The sequence below is a fragment of the Ixodes scapularis genome, unplaced genomic scaffold (assembly GCF_016920785.2).
Source record: "Ixodes scapularis isolate PalLabHiFi unplaced genomic scaffold, ASM1692078v2 PGA_scaffold8__174_contigs__length_109621045, whole genome shotgun sequence".
NCBI classification, from domain to species: Eukaryota; Metazoa; Arthropoda; class Arachnida; order Ixodida; family Ixodidae; genus Ixodes; species Ixodes scapularis.
In genome coordinates, this window is record NW_024609883.1 from 33,807,590 (window position 1) to 33,833,203 (window position 25,614).

The 25,614-nt window shown below is 50.7% G+C and overlaps 2 protein-coding genes across 2 annotated transcripts; one reads left to right on the forward strand and one right to left on the reverse strand.

Annotated features, from left to right (window-relative positions):
• Positions 1–264: 264 nt before the first annotated feature.
• On the reverse strand, positions 265–1,392 carry LOC120843566 (the record flags this gene model as incomplete). The annotated part of the gene is made up of 1 exon (XM_040214964.1): positions 265–1,392. A coding segment is annotated over one exon (1,128 nt), but the record flags the coding sequence as incomplete, so codon positions are not given.
• Positions 1,393–3,793: 2,401 nt separating this feature from the next.
• Positions 3,794–4,366, forward strand: LOC120843567. The gene has a single exon (XM_040214965.1). The coding sequence runs from the start codon at positions 3,794–3,796 to the stop codon at positions 4,364–4,366; it is 573 nt and encodes a 190-aa protein (XP_040070899.1).
• The last annotated feature ends 21,248 nt before the right edge of the window (positions 4,367–25,614 follow it).

The following is a 25,614-nucleotide window of genomic DNA, read 5'->3' on the forward strand; positions in this document are numbered from 1 at the left end:
TGACGATCAAAAAAGCGCGTCAACTCCTCCACTTGACCGTCTGTGGCAATCTTGGTCTTTCGCAAGAAAGCGACATCAACCCGCTCGCGCAGAATCGTGTCCAGCACCCATTGCTTTCTTCTTCTCGCCAGAAGACTTACACAATTGAGGGTTGCAAACTTGAGCGGTCGCATATTGTGGAAAAGGGGGTGCTGGTGATGTCATGCGACGAGGACACTTTCAAGAGATGAGTAGTGAGCAGAGAGAAAAACAAAAAGAAGTGACCTACGGAGGGGCCGGCCGACGTCGCTCTTCCGTCGGGATGCGCGGCTTCGGGTTAAAACGCTCCTTCCGTGTGGTGTTCTTGTGCCACTTGAACTCAGAGCGTGCTGATGCTTCCCCTGGCCGCATGGTGCACGTTTCACTGGCGTCGCTAAGGTCGGAGTTGTCGTCGCTCAAACTGACCTGGTTCGTGTCTTTCGATTCCAGAGCTTGGATGGCCTCTACGTCTTTTAATATAGACATTTGGACGTCGCTCGATATGACAGGGCTGCTGCTCGACGCTTGCGCATGGTCGAATTTCATGGCGTCCGCCTCGGGCTGCAACTGTGGAGGGTGCACTTCTTTCAGTACATCGACCGGGGCCTCTTTCGCACCGACTGTGGCGGAAACCTCAGTTTCGACGTCCCTTGCGGCCTCCTCTGCCTCTTCCTCGTCCATGTTGAGGACACCATCTCCATCCGCCACCACTTCCTGCGTCACTGTAGCGTAGGTACGGACGCAGTTGTCTCGTTCATGTCCAAAGCGATGGCATTCGTCGCATCGCGGTACACGACACTCTCGTCGAATGTGTCCCGTACCTTTGCAGCGTAGACATAATGGATCACGTCCCGGAATCACGACCAGAACGTTGCCACCAGCAATCCTCAACTGGTGCGGAATGCGTTCTAAAGTGACGCCCTCCTTTGGGCTTAGCCGCACCAGTCTGGTTGTCGACTGGACGCCGATGAATCCTTCCGCCTTCCATTTTTCACGCGTCAGGTCCTGAACCTTCCCAAAGGGCTCTAGGGCCCTCCTGACGGTTTCGTCTGACGCGTGGAAGGGGAGCCAATGCAGTTTCATGCGGACGTCTGCGTTCTCCGGGTCCACGACGATGCAACGCTTGCCCTTTACCTCCAGTTCCTTGGCGGTGACCAGGCGCAGCTTGGCTTCCTCCGTCTTGAGGGTCACCATCCAGAGATGATTCATTTGGTAGGCGCCCAGCGCCTCGATGTGCCCAGTCACACCAAGACGTTCCATCTCGGCCCTGAAATCGCCTATCTTGTATGGACGAGCACTCACGTCACCGTGCAGCTGCACAGAGTTGCGCACAATGGCTCCTGATGGCAGAGGAGGCAGAACAATGCGATAATCCGAGTTAGCCGAAGAAACAGATGAACCGCGGCCGGCGAGGGCCGTTATCGACGCTCCTGAGGAGCTCATTATTCTCCAACCGTAGTGCTCGGAAGCCGGAAGTAGAATGACTACTACACCACTCCACCTTGGCTTCCTGGCGTTTCCTACCTGTCTTATTAATGCACAAGAAACGAAATGTATCCAATCGGAGGTGTTCTAGAAACACACGCCGCCGCGTGGAACGCGGTACGACGCTTGGTGTCACGTGGTACGTGCTCGTTTGTGCTCCAGAAATCCTCCCACTGTTTGTCTCGCCCCGTGTACATGTAGTAGTATTCTTTGTTTTATGAGCTTTTTTAGAGACACGGTATCATCATCATCTGCGAGAATCAAGTGCCACGTTATTGAATATACAACACGGGCACTTCACACCATCGTACGTGGTCTCCGAGAAGGATATAAACGAAATTGTGCAGATGAATGAACCGTACTTAATCCAATGAATTAAAGAATCCAAGTTTCCAGGAACCCGCCGAAAGCCAAAAAACGGCGGAGCCAGGATTTGAACTCTGGGCCTCCCAATGTCCGGTCGGGTGTGCTATACTCTTTTTCACCCCAACTTGTGCACCGGAGGCTCCACCTCTACAGGCCGCGCATTGGCCAGTCACCGTCGCACTAAAGCCCCTCGATGTGTTTGCGTTCGCCTTGCAGGTAGCGTCAAATGCGCGACTGCACGAGGCCCATGTCTCGAGTGGCCCTTGGAAGCAAATGGCGGCACAGCACTGAAATGAGCAGGCCTTGGAAGCGAATGGCGGCGGAGCACCCGCTCATGGCACGTGTCTCGCGCGCTTCCACAACAATGGTTGGCGGTACTTGTAAAAAACGCTTTCATCAAGGGGCTTTACGTCGCACCGCCACGAAGCGCTCCTCCGCCATTTTTGAAACAAATCTAAACAAAAAGTGTCTACAAAGAAAAAGTTCTATACGAGCGTCGTAATCGTGATAATCCAATCATCTTAAATAGGGCTTATGATGTAGCACGTTTTGAGCTATAATTTTTTATATGTCCAAATTTATGGGTGTGATTCTTTTGAAAATACGAATCGCACGCAGTCGCTGCGTGGTGACTGAGGCCCTACTGACTGCGTTCGTTTGTTCACGGAAGAGTGAGTCGTTCACAAACAGAATTGCTTTCTTAATAAATCCAGCACTCCCGACTTGGCTAACATCCTTTCTCAAATAAAACAATTGTACCATCAAACTGTCCACTTAAACGGTGCAAGACTTGCAGCCTGAGTGTCTATTTCTTTACTTCTGTTGAATTTACGAACGCTTCCGGTTAACTCGGTGACGTCATGTTGTTGTTGTATTCGGGGAATCGAATGCTCGACGCGCTCGGCCCGATTGCGTTCTTCTTCTTCTGCGTGTTGAGATATTTTTTACAACTTTATCGTTCTGTTTTATTATTCAGCGTATTTCCTTTGTGGATATCGTTGAGGTAGTTTCCATGGCTCCATCTCCACCGCCGTCGAGACGTAAGCCAGCCGCCACGACACCTATAAATTTGTGGAAGAAGCATCGCCAAGGACGCAAGCTGTCGAGCGATTGCAAGCAGATGGTTCTTTCCGTGTACGCCAAACTGCGAGAACAATACTCGGACAGGTTGAGGAACGACTTATACCAGCTGACGTCTGAGTATACTGGCGTCGGACCACGGACAGTTGTTGCCATAAAGAGGGAAGCCATCACGAATTCCGGGCTCCTTCGAACTCCAACTGGTAAGCGCCCAAAGTCGGTTGGCACCCGTCGTCGCCTGGTCCAGTACGACTCTTTTGTGCTGTCTGCGTTGCGGTCCTGCGTGCACGGCTTCTTTCGAAGGAACGAAACCCCGACCGTCACGCAGATACGCGAAGCTCTCATTGAAGCGCTGAAGAATGATGAGGTCGCCGTGGAACCGAGTCCATCGACTGTGTACCGTCTTTTGCATGACATTGGGTTCGAGCTGCAGAAGAGGAGTCGCAACTCTCTTCTCATTGAGAAGGACGACATCCTTGTGTGGCGTGCGAAGTACCTCCACTCGATCCTGAAGTTTCGAGCAAAGGGTAAGGCGATCTATTATCTCGACGAAACGTGGGTCAACGCCGGACACACCGTCAACAAGATCTGGGTCGACACGACGGTGCGTTCTGCCAGAGACGCAGGAAATCGCGGCCTCAGCACCGGTCTCAAAAATCCATCTGGCAAAGGCAGCAGACTGATTGTCACTCACGTTGGGGGTGACCAAGGCTTTGTGGAAGGTTGCCTCGACATTTTTCATGGAGTGAAGTCGGGCTGTTACCACGACGAGATGGATGGCAAAAGGTTTGAACATTGGTTTGACTTGTTCCTGACCAAGGTAGAGCCAAGAAGCGTTATTGTAATGGATAACGCTTCCTACCACTCAAGACGCGTGGAGTGTGTCCCCACGAAATCTTCAACCAAGAGTGTCATCCAAGAATGGCTAAGCTCAAAGGGAATTGACTGGGACAAAGACATGCTCAAGGTGGAACTAATTTCTTTAGTCTCCCAAGTGCGACACGAGTTCCTCAGCTACCGAGTGGACACACGTGCTGAAACTGTTGGGTGCACGGTTCTTAGGCTGCCCCCTTATCATTGTGAGCTGAATCCCATTGAGCTTATCTGGGGGCAAGTGAAGAATGAGGTTGCACGAAGCAACTCGTCTTTCAAACTAAAAGATGTGAAGGTGCTTCTAGAGCAGGCAATCAAGAATGTCACGAAAGACAACTGGACCGCTGCTATACAGCATGTTAAGAATATGGAAAAGCAGTTCTGGGAGAATGACAGCCTGTCGGACAGAGAGGTTGCACCAATAATCATCGAAATCAATGCCGGAGATGACGGCGACGACTCCTATGAAGATGAAAGCTGCGATGAAGTTGTCTCTGGATCAGGCCAGCCACACATTCCAGGTGTGGAGCCACTTAATATGTAAGCAGTGTGGCAAAGTGTTTCTTCCATTGTGCTCTCCGGGAACTGCTGGAGGCCCACGTGAAGCCTTCTTTGCGTATAAGGCGGCCTGCCTGTGTGGGCTGACTCCCGAGATCTGGTATGCAACCCTGCCTCTCCGAAAACGGCTGCAGCAACTCGACGAGGCGGCTTCGGAAGCCCACTTGAAGCGTTCTCTGAAAACAAGGCGGCCTGCCTGTATGGGTTGTCACTCGACATCTGGTATGCAACCCTGCCTCTCTGAGAACTGCTGCAGCAACACGTCGAGGTGGCTTCGGAGGCCCACTTGAAGAGTTCTCCGAAAACAAGGCGTCCTGCCTGTGTGGGCTGACTCTCGACATCTTGTATGCAACCCTGCCTCTCCGTGAACGGCTGCAGCAACACGACGAGGTGGCTTCAGAGGCTCACTTGAAGTGTTCTCTGAAAACAAGGCGGCCTGCCTGTGTGGGCTGACTTTCGACATCTGGTATGCAACCCTGCCTCTCCGAGAACGGCTGCAGCAACACGACGAGGCGGATTCGGAGGACCACTTGAAGCGTTCTCTGAAAACAAGGCGGCCTGCCTGTGTTGGCTGACTCTCGACATCTGGTATGCAACCCTGCCTCTCCGAGAACTGCTGCAGCAACACGACGAGGCGGCTTCGGAGGCCCACTTGAAGAGTTCTCCGAAAACAAGGCGGCCTGCCTGGGTGGGCTGACTCTCGACATCTGGTATGCAACCCTGCCTCTCCGAGAACGGCTGCAGCAACACGACGAGGCGGCGTCGGAAGCCTACGTGAAGCCTTCACTGAAAACAAGGCGGCCTGCCTGTGTGGGCTGACTCCCGACATCTGGTATGCAACCCTGCCTCTCCGAGAACGGCTGCAGCAACACGACGAGGCGGCTTCGGAGGCCCACTTGAAGTGTTCTCTGAAAGCAAGGCGGCCTGTCTGTGTGGGCTGACTCTCGACATCTGGTATGCAACCCTGCCTCTCCGAGAACGGCTGCAGCAACACGACGAGGCGGCTTCGGAGGCCCACTTGAAGAGTTCTCCGAAAACTAGGCGGCCTGCCTGGGTGGGCTGACTCTCGACATCTGGTATGCAACCCTGCCTCTCCGAAAACGGCTGCAGCAACACGACGAGGCGGCTTCGGAAGCCTACGTGAAGCCTTCTCTGAAAGCATGGCGGCCTGTCTGTGTGGACTGACTCCCGACATCTGCTATGCAACCCTGCCTCTCCGAGAACGGCTGCAGCAACACGACGACGCGGCTTCGGAAGCCTACGTGAAGCCTTCTCTGAAAGCAAGGCGGCCTGTCTGTGTGGGCTGACTCCCGACATCTGGTATGCAACCCTGCCTCTCCGAGAACGGCTGCAGCAACACGACGAGGCGGATTCGGAGGCCCACTTGAAGCGTTCTCTGAAAAAAAGGCTGCCTGCCTGTGTTGGCTGACTCTCGACATCTGGTATGCAACCCTGCCTCTCCGAAAACGGCTGCAGCAACACGACGAGGCGGCTTCGGAAGCCTACGTGAAGCCTTCTCTGAAAGCATGGCGGCCTGTCTGTGCGGACTGACTCCCGACATCTGGTATGCAACCCTGCCTCTCCGAGAACGGCTGCAGCAACACGACGAGGCGGCTTCGGAGGCCCACTTGAAGAGTTCTCCGAAAACTAGGCGGCCTGCCTGGGTGGGCTGACTCTCGACATCTGGTATGCAACCCTGCCTCTCCGAAAACGGCTGCAGCAACACGACGAGGCGGCTTCGGAAGCCTACGTGAAGCCTTCTCTGAAAGCATGGCGGCCTGTCTGTGTGGACTGACTCCCGACATCTGCTATGCAACCCTGCCTCTCCGAGAACGGCTGCAGCAACACGACGAGGCGGATTCGGAGGCCCACTTGAAGCCTTCACTGAAAACAAGGCGGCCTGCCTGTGTGGGCTGACTCCCGACATCTGCTATGCAACCCTGCCTCTCCGAGAACGGCTGCAGCAACACGACGAGGCGGCTTCGGAAGCCTACGTGAAGCCTTCTCTGAAAGCAAGGCGGCCTGTCTGTGTGGGCTGACTCCCGACATCTGGTATGCAACCCTGCCTCTCCGAGAACGGCTGCAGCAACACGACGAGGCGGCTTCGGAGGCCCACTTGAAGAGTTCTCCGAAAACTAGGCGGCCTGCCTGGGTGGGCTGACTCTCGACATCTGGTATGCAACCCTGCCTCTCCGAAAACGGCTGCAGCAACACGACGAGGCGGCTTCGGAAGCCTACGTGAAGCCTTCTCTGAAAGCATGGCGGCCTGTCTGTGTGGACTGACTCCCGACATCTGCTATGCAACCCTGCCTCTCCGAGAACGGCTGCAGCAACACGACGAGGCGGCTTCGGAAGCCTACGTGAAGCCTTCTCTGAAAGCATGGCGGCCTGTCTGTGTGGACTGACTCCCGACATCTGGTATGCAACCCTGCCTCTCCGAGAACGGCTGCAGCAACACGACGAGGCGGCTTCGGAGGCCCACTTGAAGAGTTCTCCGAAAACTAGGCGGCCTGCCTGGGTGGGCTGACTCTCGACATCTGGTATGCAACCCTGCCTCTCCGAAAACGGCTGCAGCAACAAGACGAGGCGGCTTCGGAAGCCTACGTGAAGCCTTCTCTGAAAGCATGGCGGCCTGTCTGTGTGGACTGACTCCCGACATCTGCTATGCAACCCTGCCTCTCCGAGAACGGCTGCAGCAACACGACGAGGCGGCTTCGGAAGCCTACGTGAAGCCTTCTCTGAAAGCAAGGCGGCCTGTCTGTGTGGGCTGACTCCCGACATCTGGTATGCAACCCTGCCTCTCCAAGAACGGCTGCAGCAACACGACGAGGCGGATTCGGAGGCCCACTTGAAGCCTTCACTGAAAACAAGGCGGCCTGCCTGTGTGGGCTGACTCCCGACATCTGCTATGCAACCCTGCCTCTCCGAGAACGGCTGCAGCAACACGACGAGGCGGCCTCGGAAGCCTACGTGAAGCCTTCTCTGAAAGCAAGGCGGCCTGTCTGTGTGGGCTGACTCCCGACATCTGGTATGCAACCCTGCCTCTCCGAGAACGGCTGCAGCAACACGACGAGGCGGCTTCGGAGGCCCACTTGAAGAGTTCTCCGAAAACTAGGCGGCCTGCCTGGGTGGGCTGACTCTCGACATCTGGTATGCAACCCTGCCTCTCCGAAAACGGCTGCAGCAACACGACGAGGCGGCTTCGGAAGCTTACGTGAAGCCTTCTCTGAAAGCATGGCGGCCTGTCTGTGTGGACTGACTCCCGACATCTGCTATGCAACCCTGCCTCTCCGAGAACGGCTGCAGCAACACGACGAGGCGGCTTCGGAAGCCTACGTGAAGCCTTCTCTGAAAGCAAGGCGGCCTGTCTGTGGGGGCTGACTCCCGACATCTGGTATGCAACCCTGCCTCTCCGAGAACGGCTGCAGCAACATGACGAGGCGGCGTCGGAAGCCTACGTGAAGCCTTCACTGAAAACAAGGCGGCCTGCCTGTGTGGGCTGACTCCCGACATCTGGTATGCAACCCTGCCTCTCCGAGAACGGCTGCAGCAACACGACGAGGCGGCTTCGGAAGCCTACGTGAAGCCTTCTCTGAAAGCAAGGCGGCCTGTCTGTGGGGGCTGACTCCCGACATCTGGTATGCAACCCTGCCTCTCCGAGAACGGCTGCAGCAACATGACGAGGCGGCGTCGGAAGCCTACGTGAAGCCTTCTCTGAAAGCAAGGCGGCCTGTCTGTGGGGGCTGACTCCCGACATCTGGTATGCAACCCTGCCTCTCCGAGAACGGCTGCAGCAACACGACGAGGCGGCGTCGGAAGCCTACGTGAAGCCTTCACTGAAAACAAGGCGGCCTGCCTGTGTGGGCTGACTCCCGACATCTGGTATGCAACCCTGCCTCTCCGAGAACGGCTGCAGCAACACGACGAGGCGGCTTCGGAGGCCCACTTGAAGTGTTCTCTGAAAGCAAGGCGGCCTGTCTGTGTGGGCTGACTCTCGACATCTGGTATGCAACCCTGCCTCTCCGAGAACGGCTGCAGCAACACGACGAGGCGGCTTCGGAGGCCCACTTGAAGAGTTCTCCGAAAACTAGGCGGCCTGCCTGGGTGGGCTGACTCTCGACATCTGGTATGCAACCCTGCCTCTCCGAAAACGGCTGCAGCAACACGACGAGGCGGCTTCGGAAGCCTACGTGAAGCCTTCTCTGAAAGCATGGCGGCCTGTCTGTGTGGACTGACTCCCGACATCTGCTATGCAACCCTGCCTCTCCGAGAACGGCTGCAGCAACACGACGAGGCGGCTTCGGAAGCCTACGTGAAGCCTTCTCTGAAAGCAAGGCGGCCTGTCTGTGTGGGCTGACTCCCGACATCTGGTATGCAACCCTGCCTCTCCGAGAACGGCTGCAGCAACACGACGAGGCGGATTCGGAGGCCCACTTGAAGCGTTCTCTGAAAACAAGGCGGCCTGCCTGTGTTGGCTGACTCTCGACATCTGGTATGCAACCCTGCCTCTCCGAGAACTGCTGCAGCAACACGACGAGGCGGCTTCGGAGGCCCACTTGAAGAGTTCTCCGAAAACTAGGCGGCCTGCCTGGGTGGGCTGACTCTCGACATCTGGTATGCAATCCTGCCTCTCCGAAAACGGCTGCAGCAACACGACGAGGCGGCTTCGGAAGCCTACGTGAAGCCTTCTCTGAAAGCATGGCGGCCTGTCTGTGTGGACTGACTCCCGACATCTGCTATGCAACCCTGCCTCTCCGAGAACGGCTGCAGCAACACGACGAGGCGGCTTCGGAAGCCTACGTGAAGCCTTCTCTGAAAGCAAGGCGGCCTGTCTGTGGGGGCTGACTCCCGACATCTGGTATGCAACCCTGCCTCTCCGAGAACGGCTGCAGCAACACGACGAGGCGGCTTCGGAAGCCTACGTGAAGCCTTCTCTGAAAGCAAGGCGGCCTGTCTGTGTGGGCTGACTCCCGACATCTGGTATGCAACCCTGCCTCTCCGAGAACGGCTGCAGCAACACGACGAGGCGGCATCGGAAGCCTACGTGAAGCCTTCTCTGAAAGCAAGGCGGCCTGTCTGTGTGGGCTGACTTCCGACATCTGGTATGCAACCCTGCCTCTCCGAGAACGGCTGCAGCAACACGACGAGGCGGCATCGGAAGCCTACGTGAAGCCTTCTCTGAAAGCAAGGCGGCCTGTTTGTGTGGGCTGACTCCCGACATCTGCTATGCAACCCTGCCTCTCCGAGAACGGCTGCAGCAACACGACGAGGCGGCTTCGGAAGCCTACGTGAAGCCTTCTCTGAAAGCAAGGCGGCCTGTCTGTGTGGGCTGACTCCCGACATCTGCTATGCAACCCTGCCTCTCCGAGAACGGCTGCAGCAACACGACGAGGCGGCTTCGGAAGCCTACGTGAAGCCTTCTCTGAAAGCAAGGCGGCCTGTCTGTGTGGGCTGACTTCCGACATCTGGTATGCAACCCTGCCTCTCCGAGAACGGCTGCAGCAACACGACGAGGCGGCATCGGAAGCCTACGTGAAGCCTTCTCTGAAAGCAAGGCGGCCTGTCTGTGTGGGCTGATTCGCGACATCTGGTATGCAACCCTGCCTCTCTGAGAACGGCTGCAGCAACACGACGAGGCGGCTTCGGAAGCCTACGTGAAGCCTTCTCTGAAAGCAAGGCGGCCTGTCTGCGTGGGCTGACTCCCGACATCTGGTATGCAACCCTGCCTCTCCGAGAACGGCTGCAGCAACACGACGAGGCGGCTTCGGAAGCCTACGTGAAGCCTTCTCTGAATGCATGGCGGCCTGTCTGTGTGGGCTGACTCCCGACATCTGGTATGCAACCCTGCCTCTCCGAGAACGGCTGCAGCAACACGACGAGGCGGCTTCGGAGGCCCACTTGAAGCGTTCTCTGAAAGCAAGGCGGCCTGTCTGTGTGGGCTGACTCCCGACATCTGGTATGCAACCCTGCCTCTCCGAGAACGGCTGCAGCAACACGACGAGGCGGCTTCGGAAGCCTACGTGAAGCCTTCTCTGAAAGCAAGGCGGCCTGTCTGTGTGGGCTGACTCCCGACATCTGGTATGCAACCCTGCCTCTCCGAGAACGGCTGCAGCAACACGGCGAGGCGGCTTCGGAAGCCTACGTGAAGCCTTCTCTGAAAGCAAGGCGGCCTGTCTGTGTGGGCTGACTCCCGATTTCTGGTATGCAACCCTGCCTCTCCGAGAACGGCTGCAGCAACACGACGAGGCGGCTTCGGAAGCCTACGTGAAGCCTTCTCTGAAAGCAAGGCGGCCTGTCTGTGTGGGCTGACTCCCGACATCTGGTATGCAACCCTGCCTCTCCGAGAACGGCTGCAGCAACACGACGAGGCGGCTTCGGAAGCCTACGTGAAGCCTTCTCTGAAAGCAAGGCGGCCTGTCTGTGTGGGCTGACTCCCGACATCTGGTATGCAACCCTGCCTCTCCGAGAACGGCTGCAGCAACACGACGAGGCGGCTTCGGAAGCCTACGCAAAGCCTTCTCTGAAAGCAAGGCGGCCTGTCTGTGTGGGCTGACTCCCGACATCTGGTATGCAACCCTGCCTCTCCGAGAACGGCTGCAGCAACACGACGAGGCGGCTTCGGAAGCCTACGTGAAGCCTTCTCTGAAAGCAAGGCGGCCTGTCTGTGTGGGCTGACTCCCGACATCTGGTATGCAACCCTGCCTCTCCGAGAACGGCTGCAGCAACACGACGAGGCGGCTTCGGAAGCCTATGTGAAGCCTTCTCTGAAAGCAAGGCGGCCTGTCTGTGTGGGTTGACTCCCGACATCTGGTATGCAACCCTGCCTCTCCGAGAACGGCTGCAGCAACACGACGAGGCGGCTTCGGAAGCCTACGTGAAGCCTTCTCTGAAAGCAAGGCGGCCTGTCTGTGTGGGCTGACTCCCGACATCTGGTATGCAACCCGGCCTCTCCGAGAACGGCTGCAGCAACACGACGAGGCGGCTTCGGAAGCCTACGTGAAGCCTTCTCTGAAAGCAAGGCGGCTTGTCGGTGTGGGCTGACTCCCGACATCTGGTATGCAACCCTGCCTCTCTGAGAACGGCTGCAGCAACACGACGAGGCGGCTTCGGAAGCCTACGTGAAGCGTTCTCTGAAAACAAGGCGGCCTGCCTGTGTGGGCTAACTCTCGTTATCTTGATTGAAGCCCTGCCACTTCGAGAACTGTTGCAGCAACACGATGAGTCGGCTCCGTTATGTTGCACAGAAATATTAAACACCGAGCCATGTTCAAGACGCCGTTCCATTCCCTTCTCGTCTCCCAGGCTAATATTGCGGGATTTAGCATGTCTTCAGCTTACACCGGCTTGTGTGCACTCATCTGCTAGTTCCTCTTAGATTGAATCTTTATTTAGGCAACAACATACAAACAGTCGTTGCCCAAGAGCCGACACAAAAGGCAAACAGAATTGCCTCACGAGGCGCCACCCCCCCCCCCCCCCCGCTCCCCCTCCCAATCACAAACATCATACACACTTGTCGTACACAATATAACAGCATAATAAGGGTACAGCAAAGGTTACAGAATAGACTTGCACAGCAGAATTCAATTTTAGAACACCCCTTTCCCCAAAGACGCCAGAAATGCAGTTCGTTGAATGCAGAGTACACAGGAAGTGCCCGAAGTCTAATTGAACAGTGCAGGTCTACAGAATTTGCTTGTGTTAACAGTTTTTGGCTCATGAGCTTACATCACATTGTAAACCTAGGACACAGGACAAACACGAAAGGGCCTTTTAGTGTTTGTCCTGTGTTTATCCTAGGGATGTACAAAATACGAACTTCAAGAAGCTTATGAGTCGCAAAGATGCAGGGCTGTGGCATTGCAAACAAAAGCTGCCGCAAGCACATTCGCTATACACAAATGCATGCTGGTGCTGTCCCAGAAATATTTTATAGTGATTCAAAGGATTAGACCTGCAATGAAGTGACATAGTTCCGTACTAAAATAAGTGGATGTGGGGCGGTCAGTTATAGTGCCCAGATGTAGTACAGCTGCATCTGTTTTCTCGAAGGTAAGAGAACTGGGAACAAACAATGCAAGCAATGTAACAGGAAACTGTTTTGGGCAGTACAGTACAATACCGAAATTGTTCGTTTTAGGGGCTTTTACCATGGGGGAGGGGCGAAAGAGAACAACCAATTCTGTGTATATCCACCATTTGATCATACAATTTTTCGACTTAGAATGCTACATGTCATCGCAGCAAAAAAGCAGGGGCTAGGAGAGCTGTGGACAGTGGCCTGCAATGAACACAGAACATGAACCAGAGCTACTATGAATGTGGTATGCTCCTTGTTACCAAAAATAAACCTTGTAGATATACTTGCAGTTTTCTTGGTGACTGCTCATATAACTATAACTGCTCATATTAGACCAACAATATTGTATAACTGCTCATATTAGACCACAATTCTCACCACTCCACATTCGCGGCTTTGATGCAGTCGACGTCAGCTGCAGAAAACACGTTTTACACTATTTTGAGAATCTGCTGAGTAATCCGTCTGTTACAGCAATCTGGCACTTTACCAGTCATTTCCAAATGCTGTCGGACATCTCGCATGCCTATCGGTGCAGCAGAGAGCCGTTCGCGGGCGTGGTATTTGACGCTGGAGAGACTGAAATCGCAGGCTACCAGTTCAACAAGCAAATAATATAAACTTTTTCAACAAAACCCCGACCGTAACGTAAGGGCATGTCACATACCAGGCAACATAAAAAGCGCGAATGTTGCGCGGCAGCGAAGTTGCAAACGCGGTCCGCATGCCCGATTGAAAGCGATGGCGACGAAGCGCGACGATAGCTGCAAATCATGTTTTCTATGCATTACATTTTCTTGCAACTGTTGAGATGCCGGCCAGTGCGGTTTGATAGCACAGACTCCCGCTCTTTCGCGAGCGACCTGAGCAACCGCTACGAATACGCACGCCACAAACCTGCTTGCAACCCGCTGGCTGAATCAACTGTCAACATGCACTCTGACTCCTCCCAGTGGGAGTGCGGGTGAGGACACCCGGCACTCTGATTGGTTGGCGCACTGATACAATTCTCTTTGAGGAGAATTCGCCGGTGCACAAGTTGAGGTGAAAAAGAGTATAACCACTGCACCACTCCACCTTGGCTTCCTGGCGTTTCCTACCTGTCTTATTAATGCACAAGGAACGAAATGTATCCAATCGGAGGTGTTCTGGAAACACACGCCGCCGCGTGGAACGCGGTACGACGCTTAGTGTCACGTGGTACGTGCTCGTTTGTGCTCCAGAAATCCTCCCACTGTTTGTCTCGCCCCGTGTACATGTAGTAGTATTCTTTGTTTTATGAGCTTTTTTAGAGACACGGTATCATCATCATCTGCGAGAATCAAGAGCCACGTTATTGAATATACAACACGGGCACTTCACACCATCGTACGTGGTCTCCGAGGAGGATATAAACGAAATTGTGCAGATGAATGAACCGTACTTAATCCAATGAATTAAAGAATCCAAGTTTCCAGGAACCCGCCGAAAGCCAAAAAACGGCGGAGCCAGGATTTGAACTATGGGCCTCCCAATGTCCGGTCGGGTGTGCTAACCACTCCACCACTCCACCTTTTTTCTTTTCAGAAACATTTATTTACATTTAATGATTTTTACACGATGATAATTTGCGTTAGATTATATACAAGCAATGAATTATGGTGGGTGATGTAGCGAAGTTGAATACAAGGAACATTTAACAAAGTTCTCAAAACGAGCACTCATCGCAAAATACTTTACAAGGAGGTATCACTTAAACTTTCATTTGGCTTGACCTCTTCAACGCATGACATAATAGCCTATATAATATCAGGCGAACGACTAAGGTTCTTTACTATTAATTTCCATTCATCACTTTCATTACAGGTGGCCAATATGCCTTGGCCTACCTGAATTGCAATATTTTTTAAATTAACCCAGGATGGCTTCGCAGCACCTGCTTCTGTGTCTGTTTTGCGCGTTTTCCACAGGCTGTAAAGACCTAGTACTACTAATATATCTTGAACAGTGTCAAGGTGGTCAGTGAAATGCAAATACCTAAAGTTTGCCTCTTCCACTTCAAAATCCTTTCTGAGTGTTCTCTTGAAGACATCCCAAAAGAACACAGCGTCAACACAAAGAACGAAGGCATGGGTGAACGTTTCGGTTACGTGGCAAAGTCTACAATTAGTGCTCCCTATGTATCAATGCCTCGAGAGTCGAGCCACTCTTTAACTGGTGTGGTACGAGAATGAAATCTATAAAAGAAAGTTTTACACTTCGGTGGTATCGGCATTGTCTTAACTCGTTTCAAAACATCAGTTATGCAGTTCAGGGGAGGGGCGTAAGGGTACACTCGAAACACTGGTTCTGGGAACAATGAAATGAGTAATCGAGTAACTAGTTTCTTTTTAGTGCACGAAGTCAAAAAGGCATTGTCGAATCTTGCTCTCAGAAATTCTAATGTGTCCGCGACTTCTTTGTAGAATCCTCGTAATTTTGTTATATCGCTTGTGGTTGTTGCATCACCTAGAGATACCATATATTTCTTCAAAAAGTATTGTTTGCACAACTCTAAAAAAGGGTGTTGCTCCTGTGTTAAAAATTTTCCACCTTGCGATCACCTCTCTTACGAATATATGGCCTAGGCCAAGTCCTCCGTCGTGCATTCGTCGGAACAAGTTGGATCTTCTCATTGGCTCGAATGGTGACCTCCAGATGAACGTCGCCATTATTCTGTTAAATACATTAACTGTAAGCCTTGAGCAGTGCATAACCTGCAGAAGATACGTTAATTTTGACAAAAGAAAAATGTTGCATACAGCGACTCTACCAAAAGTAGAAAGATAACGTGAGCTCCACATATTTGCCGCGGCTTTAAGGTTTTTCCTTACAGCGTCCCACATAGACTTGGGATTATCCATTGCGCTCAATGGCACTCCCAAGATGTGTGGTTTTGTGGTGGACCATTGGATATCTACGTATTTAGATGGAGTCGTTCCCCACTCTCCACACCACGAACCGCTACTTTTGTCATTGTTTACCGCTGCTCCTGACACGGCACAAAAATTTGAAACACAGAGCATTGCGTTTTCTATGCTTGGCTTGTTAGTAAACACCAGCACCAGGTCATCCGCGTAGGCTAGAAGCTTGACCTCACAGCTGTGAAGGCGAAAACCTTGAATCTCGTTGTTGGTTATGATGTTTCTGCAGAGTTGCTCAAGGTAGAGGTCAAAGAGCAGTGGCGACATGGGGCATCCTTGTCTGACCGAGCATTGGACTTTTATGACTCCTGTGAGAGTTCCGTTTACTAGTAGTCTTGTTGATATATCATTATAACAGAGCTTGATTCCACATTCGACGTTTTCTCCTACTCCTATGTGCTTGAGAATATCAAAAAGAAAGGAGTGTTAAACTTTGTCGAAGGCCTTGGCAAGATCAATCTGTAGAATGGCCGCTGGTTCATACGTTCATTGACAAATCTCTATTATAGACCGGATGATGTGAATGTTGGTTTGTATGTTCCTTCCTTTTATGGAACATGTCTGGTGGTCACCTACTAATGTTGATATCACGTTCTGTAAACGACCAGCAAGCACTCGTGCAAATATTTTGTAGTCACAATTAAGTAAGCTGATCGGTCGATAGCCGTCCACTCGTTGGAGCTTGTCCGGATCTTTTGATTTGGGAATCAGTACAGTGTGTGCTTTCCGGAACGATGGAGGTAAGCATTTATTTCTGTGTGATTCTTTAAAAACATTTAGAAGTATTGGCGCAAGTTTCTTGCTCCATTTTTTGTAGAAGCTGGCTGGTAAATGGTCCGGTCCCGGAGATTTTCCATTCTTCATTTCTTTTATGTGTAGTTCGACTTCATTCACGTCGATGGGTTCGTCCAGTGTTTCGGTCATTCCTGTTTTAAGCTTTGGCAACCCAGTTAATATAGATTCCTGCATTTGGGTCGTGACAGACAGCAGAGTTGAAGCAAATATATTATCATAATAAGAAACGAAGGCATCTTCTATTTCCTTCCTTTCGTTCAGTAGGCGACCGTTTTGGCTTAATAATGTAATCTGTTTCTTTTTTATGTATTCTCGCTCCGCGTTGAGGTATCTTTTTGTCGATTGTTCTCCCTCTATCATTTCCATAGTGCGTGTTCCTACAGCCGCGCCCCCATATCGTATTTTATCGTGTTCTTCAATTTGCTTTCTTAGATTCTTTATTTCATCTTTGTACTTTCCGGGCTCTCGGCATTCTAGACGATACAGGTAGAGGATGTCATTGTTCAGATGCTTTTCTTGTATTTTTTCATGATATGCGACAATTGATGACGTTTCTATCGCCATTTTTCTTATGTCAAGTTTAAAGGTTTCCCATTTCTGACCCCATCCTTCTTTGGTGCACTCAAGTACGTCTAAGGCTGATTCTACGCCTCGTTTAAAATCGTCATTTTCAAGGTGCCTTCCGTTCATTTTCCATAGTGACCAAGACTGTGGTTTTCTAATTTTCTGGTGTGTTTTTATACCTACACGAACTTGTACCATGCAGTGATCAGTAAAAAAAGCAGGGATCACGCTGTAGGTGCTCAAAGCGGTACTAACTGAAGCCGATCTGTATATCCGATCAAGACGTGCATGAGACGATCCTTGAAAGTGTGTGTAACAGAGCGTGTGATTTGTGGCGGAGTCTATCAAGTCACAGTCTCGAATCAGTGATCTTAAAACTTCCGCACTTGGATCAACGATGTTTGTTGATGGGACCCTGTCTTTCTTATTTATAACACAATTAAAATCGCCCAGTAGGATGACGTTAAATCTTGTGTTGGCGTGAATTCTGGCTTGGCAAAAAAGGCTTTCCCTCTGTGCTGGGTTGTTGTATCCATATATAACAATTATCCGCCAGGGCTGGTCTTGCAAGAGAACATTAGCTACCATGAGGCGACCACCGTCAGTCCCTTCGAGAATGCTGCACATTCGGTACTTCATATCCTTTTTAAACAGAATTACGCACCCCGCTGAGTACGCAACAGCGGGACAGTGGAACACATCGTAGGAATCCTTCCATAAGCTGCATCCAGAAAATAGTGTATTTTGTTCGGACACTTTTGTTTCTTGGAAGGCCACAATGTCGCTGTCATATTTCTGTACAAAGCGAAAAAAGTTGGTATTGTTTTTTTCTCGAATTTATCCCTCGCACATTTATCGTGGAAATAGTGAAGGGACTTATCTGGGTGGTCATGGTAGTGTTAGCTTCTATTCCTTAGTGCCAAGTTCGGAAGCTGCCGGAGGGGTGGTTTCCCGGTCCTTGAATTTGGGCTTCAGCCGCGGCTGTTTGGGCTCCGGTCGAAGTTGCGGCTCCGTTGAGTCCATTGGAATTTTAGCGGCCTCAAGTTCTTCTATCGCGTTGTCGCTGATGTTAACTTTGGCTCTCTTGTAATGCCTTCCCTCCTTCTTGCCAACCTCGGCCGACTTCTTGGTGTGTGTGGATTGCTTCCTCGTTTCTTTCCCTTTGTTCAATGAAGTCTCTTCTGATCCTGTTTGTGGTGTTGGGATGATGTCTACACCGGACATGTGCTCCTCCATCAAACTTTCGTTTGAGCTGCAGGAGGGCTCTTCGCTTTCGGTTGTTGGTTCCTTCCCCGCCAGCGTCGGTTGGATTTCCTCATTGCACATTTCTTCTACGTCCATTATGTGCTCGCTATGATCAGCTTCTGGTGTTACGATCCCCTGGAGTTTGGAAGCGTATGTCACAACGCATTCTTCGTTTGTGTGTCCAAATCTCCAGCACTGCGTGCACCGAGGAGTGCAGCACTGTCGACGGATGTGCCCGATTCCTTTGCACCTAAGGCATAGCGGTGGTCTTCCGGGGATGACGACGAGCGTGTTGGTGCCGTACACGTTTAAGAGGTGCGGGATCTTGTCGACTGTAAGGTCCTGCTTCAGGACGAGCGTCACTTCTCGGGTAGTAGTTTCGAGATCTTCAAGTCCTGAGAATCTCTATGTTTCTCTTTTCATCTCTTTGATTGTGCCAAAGGGCTCTAAAACCTTCTTCACCTCGGAGTCTGGCATCGGGATCGGCAGCCACAGAAGCTTCAGTTTGATCTCTTCTTTGCACGGATCGATGATTATGCACTTCTTCCCTTTGAGGAGGAACTCTTCGTATGCCTTGATCTTGAGCTTGGCTGCAGCATTTCCGAAGGTCACCATCCATACGTGACTCATTTGGTATGGGCCTAGGCCCAGGACGTCCTTCCGATCAACGACAGAAAAGATCGCTTCCTTGAAGTCGCTTGCCTTGTAAGGCCTTCCGGTGATGTCGGCATGTAGAAATATAGAGTTTGTGACGAGTATACCTTGCGGTAGTCTTGGTAGAATCACCTTGTAGTCTGAAGATTCCGATGTCTTCTTAAAAACCCGGCTGTCAAATGCCGTCGAACTGCTCCCGGTGGAGCTCATCTCTCTCCTCGTAGACGACGCTGCCGTCTTAAAATAGCGTTTCGGTAGACAGGGTCACCCGGGATGACCCCGGGCCCCTGTTATTGAAATAAATTGTAGACAGGCAAAATATCGCTTCTACTCACAATCACTTCTTCTTCCTCCACCACTCCACCTTGGCTTCCTGGCGTTTCCTACCTGTCTTATTAATGCACAAGAAACGAAATGTATCCAATCGGAGGTGTTCTGGAAACACACGCTGCCGCGTGGAACGCGGTCCGACGCTTAGTGTCACGTGGTACGTGCTCGTTTGTGCTCCAGAAATCCTCCCACTGTTTGTCTCGCCCCGTGTACATGTAGTAGTATTCTTTGTTTTATGAGCTTTTTTAGAGACACGGTATCATCATCATCTGCGAGAATCAAGAGCCACGTTATTGAATATACAACACGGGCACTTCACACCATCGTACGTGGTCTCCGAGGAGGATATAAACGAAATTGTGCAGATGAATGAACCGTACTTAATCCAATGAATTAAAGAATCCAAGTTTCCAGGAACCCGCTTTCGGCGGGTTCCTGGAAACTTGGATTCTTTAATTCATTGGATTAAGTACGGTTCATTCATCTGCACAATTTCGTTTATATATATATATATATATATATATATATATATATATATATATATATATATATATATATATATATATATATATATATATATATACAGGGTGTTTTTTTTTATTCTTACACATTTGTTTAAAAAATACGGTGAAAGCTACACTAATGCGGTTTGTGCAGGTGGGTTATACGGCCAGGTGAGCATTATGTGGGTGGCTAATCTTTGCGATAAGTCGGCTAATTAATTAAAATTCGTTAATTAACTTTCTAATTAGTGGAAATAGACATATGGTTTCAATTAGAAACTTGTGAAGCATCGTCGAAAACCACTAAATCAACTATTTTTAGCAAAAATAGTTGACGCCGGGGCAGCATTTTACGGCGTTCTGTAACAACGCTCCATTTGGACGCGTTTCTAGATTTCGGTTTCTTATCGGAGCGCATCTACGCTCCCGCGATCCTGCTCCCCGGTGGTCGCGGCGCGAAGCCGCCACCTCGCCTCCCTCGTAGAATGGAGGGAAGTACGGCGCACGAGTGTTTCGCGTCTCAGCCACTGGGGAGCAGGGGCCGCGGGCGCGGCGATGCGCTCCGATAAGAAACCGAAATCTAGAAATGCGTCCAAATGGAACGCTTTTACAGAACGCCGTAAAATGGTTCCCCGGCCGTAAAATGCCGTAAAATGGTTCCTTCCAAAAATAGTTGATTTAGTGGTTTTCGACGATGCTTTGCAAGTTTCTAATTGAAACCATATGTCTATTTCCACTAATTAAAAAGTTAATTAACGAATTTTATTTAATTAGCCTACTTATCGCAAAGATTAGCCACCCACATAATGTCCACCTTGCCGTATAAGCCACCTGCACAAACCGCATTAGTGTAGCTTTTACGGTATATTTTTAACAAATGTGTAAGAATAAAAAAAAACACCCTGTATATATAAAACACGCAATGAAATGTTATAAACAAACCCCTTTTTAGAGCAAGTTTATAAGAAAATCAGTACATTCGTCGTTCGTGCCACTTGACAAGCTACTCCTTGAATTAACGATTCGCGTGTTTTTCTATCTCAAGGTGAAGACGTCCTGTGTTGCACTGAGTGGGTAAGCGCGTGACGCACTGACGCATCCAGTGCCTGACTTGTGCGGTAAAATGGCGTCTAAGCATTAGCATGATGGGCTAGAAGGGGAGGTGTGGCAATGGCAAAAATGAAAAGGCTGTTCAGCACGCAGCGTTAGCATCGATATGCCTGCAGCAGCGCCACAACGGCGCTCTGCCGCATTGTGAACACCAAAGAAGAAAATGTCTTCTCCGTTGATCACAATCGTGAAGTGCCGCATAATAAATATTTCTTTGCTAGCCATAACGAAATTGGGCACGGCACATTAGTTTGAGCTTCGAAATAATGCAAGGATTGAAAGTTCCTTTAAACAAATACGAATATGAATACAACCAAACCAGCCCTAATTCCTCTAACATACAATTTGAAAAAAAAAAAATTAAATGAATTTCTAGAATGTTCGAGAAAACCAAGAACGCGTGAAGGAAAATACTTGAAATTTTATCATAATGAAGTGTTGGCGAAAAGACTGCTAACGTTGCACTTCTATTTTCTTGTTATGCTAAGTTCGTATGTCTACCAAGAGCATGCCGTTAAAGAACCCTTTAAAAATTTTTTTCGACAGTCTGATTGGCACCTGCGTGTCGAAAAATAAATTTTACGCGAAAAAAAAAACTTAAGGCAATAATGATGGCGAGAGATTTATTTGAAATTCTGAAGGGAAAAGTCCATGACGTCACGGGTCATTCCGGAATGACCATCTCGGTCGTTCGCTCTTTCCACCTCAAGGTGAAGGCGAAGCCGATCCACCTCTCCTCCACGCGCCCGAAATGCCGAGAGAGAAAGCAAGTGGAAAGGAGGTGACTACTACCAACTGAATCGTGTCTCCCGCCATCAATATTGCTCTAAAAACATTCTTTTTTTGCGCGTGATATTATTTTCTGACACGCGCGTTCCTACCAAACTGTTAAAAAAAAAAACATTTTTTTCGTTTTGGGAAACTGGGTGCCGTCACTTCCAAATCGTATAAAAACTGAAGTTTTTGAATAAATATGAAAAAAAAAATGCGAGCGTACTAATAAAGAAAGAAACGTAAGTACAGAACCACTCGAGTCCTTTATTTATTCAATAAAAAATAAGGATGCGACTTGGATGCATTACAAGTCTTGGAATACGTAGAGGACTTGGAACTTGGAATACGTAGAGGCATAGATTTGAAAATATCAAAACTTGGTCTTCTTTTTTTAATTGTGCGTTGAGTTTTAACAAGTGCGTGTCACATTCTGCACTAAGACACTGATGATGAATTGGCCGTTTATTTTGAAAAAACCGAAATACGTGGCACAGCTTCCACCGGTGTAAGAGTTGGGGCCGCCGCCTTTAAGGGCAACTCCGCTCAATTCCGAAGATTTAGGAATAATAAGTAGGAGGTGTCACGTGATCCTCTACGCAACAAAGGGCGGGATTGGGCCGGGCGTGTGCGAGGTACGAGCGTCGTCTGCACAGCACTCGATCTTCACCACGTTTTGGTGTCTACGACATTCGACGATGTCTGCACAACTGCTGGATAAGTCTGCGCACGTGGTTACCGTAGCGTGAACAAAACTCCGAGAGGCAATTGTAAATTTTAGTATTGCATATACGAGCAAACGCAAGCGCTGTGCGCTTGCGTTAGCGTTGCGTTCTCCACGCTGCGCATGCGCGAAGTTGCAATGCGCCAATCCAAGGGCGCAGTTTGGGCTCCGCGCACGCGCACTGTGGAACACGCAACGCTAACGCAAACGCACAGCGCTTGCGTTCGCTCGATTACGCAATACTAAAACTCACTAATAATCCCAAGCGGTGAGACGACGACGGCGGTTGTGACGCGGGAGACGGAGGTAAAGCGAGAGACACACGCACGTCAAAACTGTCCGATCCGACGCGCGAACTGTCGGAACGACGTTCGAAGGCGGGGGTATTCGTCGCACCGGAGCGTCGGTCGGGGGCTCCGTCCGGTGCCGCGGCATGCGACTAACTTTCCAGATATTCGCCGCACTGCTGTCCAATCTTTGGAAGGCCGCAGCGAATGAAAGCGCGGATAACACGAAAGTCATGTTGTCAGGTGACTTTCGGACCGATCGGGAGAGGAGCTGCTACGTGTCCCGAGGAAGCGGATGTGGCGGTGAACGAAGCCTCACCGGAGTCGTTGTTGGGAAGGAAACGGACGCCATCGAGTTTTCCTACGCGCCCAAAACGAGCTGCTGATCTCGCGCGCCTTAGCAAGCCGGCCTTCTGGGACCGATCGAGACCGTCGAAAGCCGAATATACTTCGTTTCACCTGACGATGGTCACCAGCGGATGCTACGAGCCATTCCAATGTCGTGTGGGTGTCCCGCAAAGATCGGGAAAGACGCGGCAATGTGCGGGGTGCGTTGAGACGTGATTTGTACGCAGTGCTCGCTTCGCTGGGATGGCTCCTAATATCCGCTGCGGAACGGTCCATCGTGATTAAAGGGATGCTGAACTGAAATTTGGATTCCACAAAACACGGCGGAAAAAGCGTGCAACGGGATGCTACAAACACGAAAACATCACTCATACACCGATATCTCGAACGAATGACCGTATTTTTCAAAAAAAGAAGGCGCATTTGACAGATATGTTTACGTGTTGTTTCTCCGAGAAGGAGAGGGAACGGCCTCGCGTCTCCTCCGCCTCGGCACTTTGAGGGGGCGAAGCGAAGAGAGGAGGAAACGAGATATCTTGACGTCACGTGCCTCGTCAGCGTCGTTCAATCTCGACCTCTTTTTCCAAAAGCACGACCGTCCATTAGAGATACCGCCTTATGAGTAGTGTTGTAAGCATTGTGGCGTCCCGCCTACAACTCCTGAATTGTTTTCTGAAATACAGATTTCGGTTCACCATCCCTTTAAGTGATGTTAAGCAGAAAGGTAGCCTCACGTAAAATCTTCACACGTGCGCACTTTAATGGAATTTAATAAAAATGGTGTGTTTTAAAGTCAGAAAAACCACGAAGGGCCAGAGTATTTCTTGGTTTCTAGACCGGATGGCCCAAACTATACCGCCCGTTATAAATAGAACCATAAGCATCCATCAATCCGGTAGAGGGATACCCGAAACTGGGCGGAGTTGAACGGAACGGCGCCAGGACGCGTCGGAAGCATATATGTCTCGAGCTTTCCAGTGGGGCGAGTCGGAGCAGCCATCTTTCCGACAGTTCGCACGCCGTATCGGACAGTTTTGACGCTCATGTGTTTCGCGCTTACCGTGGTAGAGGCGGGACCCGGGGCGGCCGGGCGGCTCCCAAGAAGGCGGTGCGCAGGCGCGCCGAGAGGAAACGTTGCTGACGTCACTGGTTACGCTTGCCTGTAGAAGTAAAATCAAGCAGAAGGGAGAAATGGTGATGACGTTTAGCTCAATGTCGTCTACGCCCACGCCGTAGCCTTGACTGCGCTGTTAGTTCCGCCTCAATTCACCCGCTAGAGTCAGCCGATTTCAGCAACTTGGCGAGCTTCAAAGTTTGTCGGACCGTTTAAGAAACATTTAGACAGAACTAAGTCCTGAGATTTATTGACGTGTGGTCTTCCTTGGCGATACTGAAAAGGACAGCATTTTTTTAACAAAAATGAAGCGGAGTTGCTTTTTAAGCTTCGTCTGACCTCGTTGAGGAAGAGCTGGAATGACTGCGGTGCGTTCTTGAACCCGAACGGCATCCAGACATACTGAAAAAGTCAAAAGGGCGTTGTGCTTGACGTCTTTGGGATATCAGCGGGCTCCACGGAAATACGATGATATGCTTTGATCAAACCAATCTTGCTGGAGATGGTGGTTTCAGAAAGGTTGACTAAGGATCAGTGGATGTGTGGAAGGGGATACCTAGCGTGGACTCTGTAGGTGTTGACCGCACGTTATTTCCCGCATGAACGACAGTCTCCAGGAACCATGTGCAACGAAGAGAACCAGTTGCTGGCTGATGGATAATTCCAAGCTGCAGCATGTGGTCGAACTCGCATCGTGCGATACTGAGCCCGTCTGCAACGAGCCGGTGAAGCCAAGAAAAACCTGGCCGGCCGGTGGCGACAATGAGGTGAGGTGCACCGTGCTTCGCAGGAATTTCCAAGTTGACGGGCTGGGTGATGGACGGAAAATCTGCGAGGATATCCGAGTACTTCGTTTTCTGGCCGCGGACAAGGAAGATGTTACTGCCTGTCATCGATGACTGAATCCCCTGAACTGACAACTGCGTGGTGTCGTCGATGAGACGACGGGAGTGCAAACCCAAGTTCAAGTTAAAATGACTTAGGAAACCTGCTCCAAGTATTGTCAGGCGGATGTCGGTGTGTCCTAAAACACTATTTACAGTGTTGTTTTCACCCCAAAAATAAATTATGCATTGTTGAATCCTCATTATTTTCCTAAATGTAGCACTGGCGATCCGAGCCATGGTGTCAAAGATTCAGAACTTACCGTTATCTCACTTAAACGATATAAGTGATTTTCTAGCACTTTCAATGGGAATACAGTCAACCCTGTTTATATCAAGCTCGCAAAGAAAAGTCTACCTGTTCGATATAGCGGGTAATTCGATATGAAAGTGTTAATGAATTTGGCTCTCAAAAATACACTTTCTGCTGACATATTACACAATGACATAGTCATGCAGCTTCTGCTGCTTTTTCTTCATTGCAACGATATATTTCTGCGCTATCGACGGACTCCGAAAATGCTGAGGCCGCTGCCTTCTACATTCGCGAATTAGCGCCGAACTATGCCGAGAGCACGGAGCACGTCCGAGCAGGAGTACCCTCTCCTGCAAAGAGCCGTTTTGCTTTGCAAGTTGGCTTTCCCCTAAGGAGGGCGGACGCAGCTGCATTGGGGGAAAACCAGCTAACGGAGCAATCCGGATTTTTTTTTTTTTTTTTTTTCCGGGCGGCTGCGTAAAGAAAATAATTTTTTTTTTTTTGGGCGGAGTGGGGAAGGATGGGGAGGGGAGCGCGGAGCACCCTCTCCCCGCTCTCTCCGCGAAGGAGAATTTTTTCCTTCTTCCAAACAATCAAAGTATTACCCCCCCCCCCCCCCCCCTCAAA